This window comes from Hordeum vulgare, chromosome 5H (genome assembly GCF_904849725.1).
Source record: "Hordeum vulgare subsp. vulgare chromosome 5H, MorexV3_pseudomolecules_assembly, whole genome shotgun sequence".
Lineage (NCBI taxonomy): Eukaryota > Viridiplantae > Streptophyta > Magnoliopsida > Poales > Poaceae > Hordeum > Hordeum vulgare.
The window spans coordinates 44,312,662-44,321,271 of NC_058522.1; the positions used below are offsets into that span (position 1 = coordinate 44,312,662).

Genomic DNA, 8,610 nt, shown 5'->3' on the forward strand with positions numbered 1-8,610 from the left:
ATATAGGTTATCAAGGGAATTGTTGATGGATGCCAACAATCAGGATGTAATCTGATAGGAGGAGAGGTGATATCTCCTGAGATAAGCTTTTCTCTGTAATGAATCTCGTCGAGTCATTTGAATTATCTCTCATATATGAACATTAGTATAACAGCAACGATATGTATTGTATTTTTTTTATCTTTGGTGCATGGAATTTTTTTTAACTGAAAATACCGTGATACTTCTTGTCGTTGTCCATTTCAATGTAAAATTGGCATTTACTCACCATAAACATTCCATATGGACTATGACTATTTTATATAATAAACAATACAAGAAGACATTCCTAATTGAGTAATTGGTTGTGACAGACAGCAGAGATGCCTGGTTTCTATGCGGAAGGTGAATATGATCTAGCTGGTTTTGCCATGGGTGTTGTGGACAAGGATAAGCTCATCGACGGTAAAAACATTGTGGAGGGAGATATCCTCATTGGTCTTCCTTCAAGTGGGATTCATTCAAACGGGTTCTCTCTCGTTAGAAGGTATATCACATAGATGATTCATAGTTCAAATTTTATGCCTTAGTCTTTATTTATTTTCTCGAATTGTTTATGGTTAATGATAGCTAAAAAGATTCTTATTTCTAGAGTATTGGACAAAAGTGGACTCTCCTTGACTGATCAGTTCCCAGGAAACGATGGCAAAACAACTACCGTAGGTGAAACTCTCATGACACCGACTGTCATCTATGTTGAGCAGGTTAGTCTTTATCGATGAATGACATGTATTTCCTGTGGGTTTTTTTATACCCAAAGTTGTAACTCAATCATGTTGGATGAAAAAGGTGCTTGAGATCATCAGCAAGGGTGGTGTGAAAGGACTAGCCCATATCACTGGTGGTGGCTTCACTGATAACATCCCCAGAGTACTTCCTTCTAGACTCGGGGCGAGAATTTTCACTGGATCGTGGGAGGTGCCACATGTGTTCAAGTGGCTTCAACAGGTAAATATCTAACAAACAAACTTGGCTTGCAATTCTCCGTCAATATATTCATTGTCCATGTACTCAGTTATTGGAATATTTGGTACACGTTTATAGGTTGGAAAAGTTGAAGACGCTGAGATGATGCGGACGTTCAACATGGGTGTCGGGATGGTCCTTGTAGTAAGCAAGGATGCATCTGACAGGATTATTGAGGAATCAAACCCTGCTTATCGCATTGGAGAGGTGATCCAGGGCAATGGTGTTCACTACGTCTAATGCCTTGCGATGAGCTCTCAGTTCAAGTTTAGAGTGATTTGAGATTTGTTTTGTCGTGCGGGCAAAGCAGCCGAATTTTTGTAACTCCTTTGTCTTAGGTGTGCTTGGAGTGTTAAGTTGAACCTTTTTTAATGTAGAAGTTGAATATATTTTCATACTTTTGTATCAACATCTTTACATATAAAAATTAATTATATTTCCGTATTAGGTATGTTCTTTTCAAGTGCTCCGCCTGGTAAATTTCCAGTTTTAATCAGCTCGATAGCTACCGCATTCTATAGATGAATGAATGAAAGACCTAAAAGAACAACTCAACAAGCAGGACTCAAACTGAAATTGTTCCGCGCCTTGGGTATTTTAAGATTCAGAATCTACAAATACCAAGTGTTGCAGAATCTACAAAGTAGGGTGTTCACTATGATGCCTTGCGATGAGCTTTCAGCTCAAATTTCCTGCAGTGATTTGAGATTTGTTTTGTCCTGTGGGCAAAGCAGCTGAATTTTTGTAACTCCTTTATATTAGGCGTGCTTGGAGTGTTAAGTTGAACTCTTTTTTTAAATGGGGAAGTTGAGAATCTTTTCATACTTTTGTACCAACATCTTTACATATAAAAAAAATTATATTTCGATATTATATCTGTTCTTTTCAAGTGCTCTGTCTGGTAAATTTCCACAGTTTTAATCACCTCGACAACTACCGCATTCTATAGATGAATGAATGGAAGACCTCAAAGAACAACTCAACGAGCAGAACTCAAACTGAAATTGTTCTGTGCCTTGTATTTTAAGATTCAGAATCTACAAATACCAATTGTTGCAGACTGTTATAAGCACATAAACTAGGCTACCTCTACCATGGTGATCACCATGAAAATAACTTGCACGCCTATCTTGAGTCAATGCCCTCCAAGTGCATCAGGTCATTCCCTAAATCTCGACTTCAAATTTGTCCAAGATTTGCGCACACTCCAGTCAAAGAAGTGTCATGTGGTTAAGTAGGCAGACTAAAATCGGTGCTAAATCTGGCTTCAGGCCTTTGATGACAACTTGTTCATCACTGGAATGATCTTGTCCTCCTGGAGTCCCCTGTTAGGATCAATCTTATAGGTGTGGTACACGTTCAAGATTTCCATACAAATATTCTCAACCTGAAAATTGCAAGTGGGTTAATACGAGGACAGAACAAAATCGTCAATGTTTGAAAAAATATCAATGAAACACTTACAATGATGAAAAAGGATTTCCTCCCGCTTTATATTATAAAGCCTCGACCAAAGCATACAAGACACCACCAGGTTCAAAGCACCCACACACATGCCCATTGGCATACAGCCATGGCCACAGTACAAACGAAAACATGAAGTCTTGCTGGGGGAGCAGCACAATAATCCCCAAGAGAGAGAAAAAGACAGCTAAGTTAATCTGGCTCTGGAGGGGGACGAAGCAGCGGTGTTGCGGCGGAAGACATGCGGGCGGCAACGGCCCTCAGTGCAGCGAAGTCATGTCGATGGAGTGTCGGTCGGTGCGCCGACTAAGCGGCCACCATAGCTGTAGAAAGCCACACAATTTAAAAATGGCATTAGTCGCACGGAGAGAAATTACATGCTCTATCACAAGCTTATTACGAATATTCCATAGAGTCCACATAAAGGGCCCCGATGGTAACCCAAAGGTCGGTCTCACAGCGGCGCTGTATGACCCAAGCACCTCGGCAAACATGTCGGGCAGGTTGTCGTGGCTCCAACCGCCCCCAACCGCCTCCCGTACACAGCTCCACATGAACCTAGCGGTCGGTCAGGTGAAGACGATATGGTTGTAATCCTCTGGGACCCTACACAGAGGACACAACCCATCGGATGTGGTCCGTACCCCTTCAGCACCTCCGTCCCGGATGGGACCCTGCAGTGCACCAGCTGCCACAGAAATATATGGATCTTTAACGGCACCTAAAATTCCCACTGTATATGCACGCTTACCTCTGTTTTGGGTACCGCCCGAGAAAAACGGTTATCGGGCGGTAACCGCGTTTCTCGCCGCCCCACGAGAAACATATATCCCGAGCAAAAAAATCCAAATTTTTTGAATTTAAAAGCTATAGTTTTAGTCAAATAGAGCAGCATCTTAATAATGTTATATCTACATTTGTGGCGTGGTGGTAGCCTTCTCCCTCCCCCACCTCAAGAGGTTGGAGGTTCGACTCACGCTAAGATCAACTTTTTTATGTTTCATTTATTTTCCTCAAGTGATGCATAATAATGGAAAAGTACCCAAACATGAATCGAACACATGACGTTAGAGCAATTAGCAAGCACATACGGGATTACCACTGAGCTACTAACACTGTTCTTATATATCCATGTTCAAGTCTTATGTATTTATAGTTTTCAAAATTTGAATTCAAAATTGCATTATAAATTTCGTACAAAATTTATTCGGTATTTCTCGGTAACCATGGTAACCGAGAATCTCGCCCCCCCCCCCCCCCCCCCCCACGAGAAAATTTGGTCATTCGGAATACAAAATATTGACGCTTACGCAATCATATATGGAGGATATATGATAATAAGATCCATCTTGCAAGTATCATTGACAAGGCCCTTAGAAGTAACAGAGTCTAATCAGCATAGAGAATAGAGATATAGCCAGATAGGTTTACTTGTACACCCATAAATCATCTAGAAGGTATTTCGTTCAAATTTTCCGTCCATGTGATGATCCTTCGTTCAAAAATATACCGATCTCATCATATTGTACTATACTAAAGTGAGAAGGAAAAGTCAATAGAGGTATTTGTGTATCCCTACGATCTTGCATTCCTACAAAGGATATTCAATTATGATGATACCAATTGCTAATGCTCTTTACTTAAGTGAAATATATGCACAGCGAAATTTTAAAGAGAAAGATAACACCCACAAGTGTGGGCGTTTGCAAAACACCCACACGCATGGATCTGCGTCCGTTTGTGGTTTGCACGAATCTTGAAATTTTTTGACAATTTTTTGTGCCACGTAGGAAGGCGCTGGTGTGTGGGTGTTAAGGAGTTTGTCCGCACGCCTATTTCGTGCACGCCCACAAGTGGCTGCCAATCCGACATGTGGTGGAACTGACGTCGCTCCCACACGCCCGCATGCCTGTCAGTTGCCATGCCTTCCCAGTGTTACATAGCAACCGAATGGAACTGCCGTGCCCGCATGCCTGTCAGTTGTCATGTCTTCTCAGTGTTACATGACAACCGAGTGGAACTGCCATGCCCGCATGGCTGTCAGTTGCCATGTCTTCCCAGTGTTACGTGGCAACTGAGTGAAACTGTCGTGCCCGCATGCATGTCAGTTGCCATGTCTTCCCCATGGCAACTGAGTGAAACTGTCGTGCCCGCATGCCTGTCAGTTGCCATGTCTTTCCCATGGCAACTGAGTGGAACTGTCATGCCCGCATGCCTGTCAGTTGTCATGTCTTTGCCATGGCAATTGAGTGAAACTGTCGTGCCCGCATGCCTGTCAGTTGTCATGTCTTCCCGGTGTTACATGACAACTGAGTGGAACTGGCCGTGCCCGCATGCCTGTCAGTTGTCATGTCTTCCTAATGTTACATGGCAACTGAGTGGAACTGGTCGTGCCCGTATGGCTGTCAGTTGTCATGTCTTCCAAGTGTTACATGACAACTGAGTGGAATTCGTCGTGTCCACATGCCTCTCAGTTGTCATGTCTTCCCAGTGTTACATGGCAACTGAGTGGAACTGTCACGCGGGGGCACACGGGACCGCGAGGTGGCAGGCCGAATGTGCGGGTCGCGAGGCAGGAGGTTGGACGTGTGGACGTTAGCTGTTTTGCCCACACACAGACGTGTGGACTGTTTCCCTTACACATCACATAATAAGTATGAGCAGCACCCCTTAACACCCACATATGTGGGCGTTATCAGGACCCATTTTAAAAGGGTCCGGCTCCGAGGGTAAAATCGGTCTTGTCAAAAAATTGCTTAAAAAAAGGCTACTTTAACCACCCAATATTACTAAACTGAATCAAGCAACTTTCTAGTATATGAAATACAAGCAGCTTCCATTCACAAAAAGAAAAACCAGTACACCATGACAGTAATTGTAAGAAAGGCCAACAAGTTCCTTTGCATCCAGCTCTCGACCTGGCACTCCATTGTATTCAAGAATTGGTGCTTACCAGGCGAATTGTGTCACATCTATTATGCCAGCATCCTGCAATAACCTGTAAAATAGTACGTCTCCCAATGCCATTGTAGAATCTATGGGATTTAATTCAAAAACTCAGAGCACCAGAAGATATAAAATGTTATATCAGTGGAAAATGTCATTTCTATTCAGATGATAGGGGAAGCAAAATCATATTGTAAAAGAGGACGGCATGGATGGAAAATAATCAAATAATAGTCGAGTCCTTCCAGGAGCTTCATTTCCATTTCAAGAATATCTTTGATTTTGAATCTGTACTTTCCATCAGAACCTACATTTTGGGGGACGAAAATACAAACATGTGCTTCAAGAGCTATGTAGATATAGCCATTAAAATATGAACCTTCATGTCCAATTTGTGTTCATGGAAAGTATAGAAACATGTGCTTCAACTATGATATTTGCAATCGAATTTCAAAGGTTTCCGATTAAAGCACCATCGTACTAGTTCTGCTTGAAGCAACTTGATGAGAACCTCACATCTACAGTCCCCCCAAGTTATGAATGAAGCATAGGGAATTATAGAGTTCCGGGTGAAGCACACAAGTTCTCCTAGACATAAATGTACAATCACAGGACATGAATCTTAGTTGCCTGTACGCTGACCATCTTACGTTATAAGAATATGCTTCCTACTTTCTTAGAGGCACAACTTACGATCTAACACGCGGCCTAAACAAAACGCGCCCCCCACCGAATCGCCAACCGCCCCGCCCCCAAGGAAATTGGCGACCAAGAGGCGATCTAACTGCCCCCAGCGACGCCGGCCGCCACCGGTCCCTGCCTCCTCCGTTGCCCACTCCGGCGACGTGAGGCGGTGGGGACCACGGCGCTGCGACGCCGGCTTGTAGTTAGGTTTGGTCTAGTGTTTTCTTGGGACGTCGTTGGGATGGTGGGAGCGGCGTCCGGACAAATAAATTTGCCTCAATTCTATTCCCACACTGGCGGCGACCTTCATGGCGGTGTCTCGAAGTTGATGGCAACGTGTGCTACTCGGTCCTTCAGATCGGTAGCTTGGTCTTCTCGCCGGTCTTCAGATCTGGCGAGATCTGTTTCTCGGTCTGTCGCTGGCGTTCGTGGTTATTCGCGACGGCGCTGGCGGCCGGGGCGAGGTGGTTTTTCTGGAGCGAGGATGCCGGTCCGGAGGTGGTGGATCTGCCGTTCCTCTCCGACTTCGTCGATGGGAGGCGACAAATCTTGGTCCAAGACAGCACGGGGACGTCCCCCGGTCGACGTGCCATAGCGACATGTGCCTTGCTGCGTGATGCGGGCCTGTTCATCGACTCACAAAGCCTCGTTGGCGATGGTGCTTTCTCTGATCTTGGGATGGTGGAGGCTCGGCGTCTCTTCCGGCGTTCGTCTCGGCGGCGCTGGAGTTGGGCGGCGGCCGTTCGCTATGGTGGTTGCAGGAAACCATAGGGATCGTTTTGTATTTCTCGATCTCTTAGGTTTTTATCTGCAAATTCAGAATAATCATTTTATCCCGGTTTTTTTTAGTTTCCACGTGTGTTGCTTATGGTAACTTGTTTTCCGATTAATGAAACATGTGGTTCTCTCAAAAAAAAAACTTACGATCTAAAATATACGAGTCTCCCCTCTCTCCTCCTCGTTTTCCGTGCCACCAGCAACCCTAGCCGCCTCTCTCTCTCCTCCCTCCCTCCTCAGCGTCGTCGAGCCCACCGAGCCCGCAACCGGCACGCCAAGCCCATCAGGGCACAGCAGCCCACAGTGCCCGAGCCGCTCTTCCCGCAGAGCCGTAGCGCCTTGCCTCCCCACGCTCCCTACTTCTCCTCGCGCCGCCGCAGGCACCTTCGCCGTCAGTCGTTGGTGCCCCGTCGTAGGGTCTGCATCGCCCCCCCCTTGCCGCCTTCCAACGCGCCGACCACCCGCCGCAGCCAACAGCCGGCCATGGCTGCTTTGTCCGAGGTCTGTCGCGCGTGTGCTTCATCTGCCGGCCATCTCCGGCCCGGATCCGGCGAGATCCGGCCAAGAACCGCCGTGACAGCCGCCTCCGGCCGCCCCCATCTTTGCTGGCCGCGTGAGCAGCTCGTCGGAGTTCCGGCCTGCCAGCAGCTGGCCCTTCCTCGCTCGAGTTCGGCCGCGGAGACGACACGGTGCTTGCCCGCGTTGACCGCGTCGCAGCGAAGCCTAGGCCCAGCTCCAATCGCGCCAAGCAAGGCCGGCCTCCCGCTCGGCCCATCCGCGCCCCAGCGCCCCGGCCTGAGTCGGCCTCCTTCGGCCTGGCTTAACCCCTCCACCGATCGGGCTAGGCTCACCAGGTGAGCCTCCTCCCTGTTGCCTATCTAGCGCCGTAGATGCGATATTCTATCCTCTGCCACCCCTTGTGTAGCCCATTAGAAACAGATTTGGCCCGTGTAGGTTTTATTATTTATCGGCGATTTATTCATTTTTCAAAAAATTAGTTGTTTTTCAAACGCCCGTAGTTTATTAACCGAGTGTCGGATCGTGATTTTAATATATGGAACATGTGTAGTTTTTCGCGTAGATTCATAATTTGCAACTTGCATGCATGTTTGAAGTGATTTGACCCGCCATATGCCTCGTTTTGCATGTTGTACTAATAGGAGATTATCCCATATTTATTTTCGTGCTTGTCCGGATTACTCGATTCCCGTAGTTTAAATGCTCATGTTTCTAGGGACATTTTGCCATGTATTTTTAGAGTAGATGTTTGTACTTTTGCATGTATGGTCCGTCCCTAGTTTATTATATCGTGTTTAGGACATATTCTCGCATATTTGTGTGGCGTTATTTTATTTTTGCAACCCCACATGTTATACATGTTTTTTGGGTAGAAAAATCCATAGAATTTAACTGTGCATTTAATTTTAGCTTTTGAGAAAATTAGTTTGCGTGATATTTTACCATGTTGCCCTTTTGTTTATTTTGCGTGATTTAGTCCGTGCATGATATGAATGAGTTGTCAACTAGAGATTTGCCCTTGGATGTGTAGGCTAGCCTCTGCTAATTTTGGTTGCAATGGAAATCCATGTTTAGGTGTGGTTTGCTTGTTCTCAACTTGCTAGAAAATAATGCTGATTTGGAGATGCTGAAATATTTGTAAGTCTGAAATGTGTTATATTTTGTTGTTGTCTTGTCATGAGTTTATCTAGTGATCTATAGCTCTTTTGAGGTTGG

The 8,610-nt window shown here is 45.5% G+C and overlaps 1 protein-coding gene and 1 pseudogene across 1 annotated transcript in view; one reads left to right on the forward strand and one right to left on the reverse strand.

Annotated features, from left to right (window-relative positions):
* The window catches only part of LOC123396289 (phosphoribosylformylglycinamidine cyclo-ligase, chloroplastic/mitochondrial-like), a 97,239-nt gene extending 95,994 nt beyond the window's left edge, over positions 1-1,245 (forward strand). The window contains exons 4-8 of the mRNA XM_045091266.1: positions 7-66; positions 354-526; positions 632-743; positions 829-987; positions 1,084-1,245. Coding sequence (XP_044947201.1) covers positions 7-66; positions 354-526; positions 632-743; positions 829-987; positions 1,084-1,245 — 666 coding nt within the window. The remainder of the gene's footprint in view (positions 1-6; positions 67-353; positions 527-631; positions 744-828; positions 988-1,083) is intronic.
* A 1,027-nt stretch (positions 1,246-2,272) lies between these two features.
* Positions 2,273-6,409, reverse strand: LOC123396290 (annotated as a pseudogene).
* Between the last annotated feature and the right edge of the window lie 2,201 nt (positions 6,410-8,610).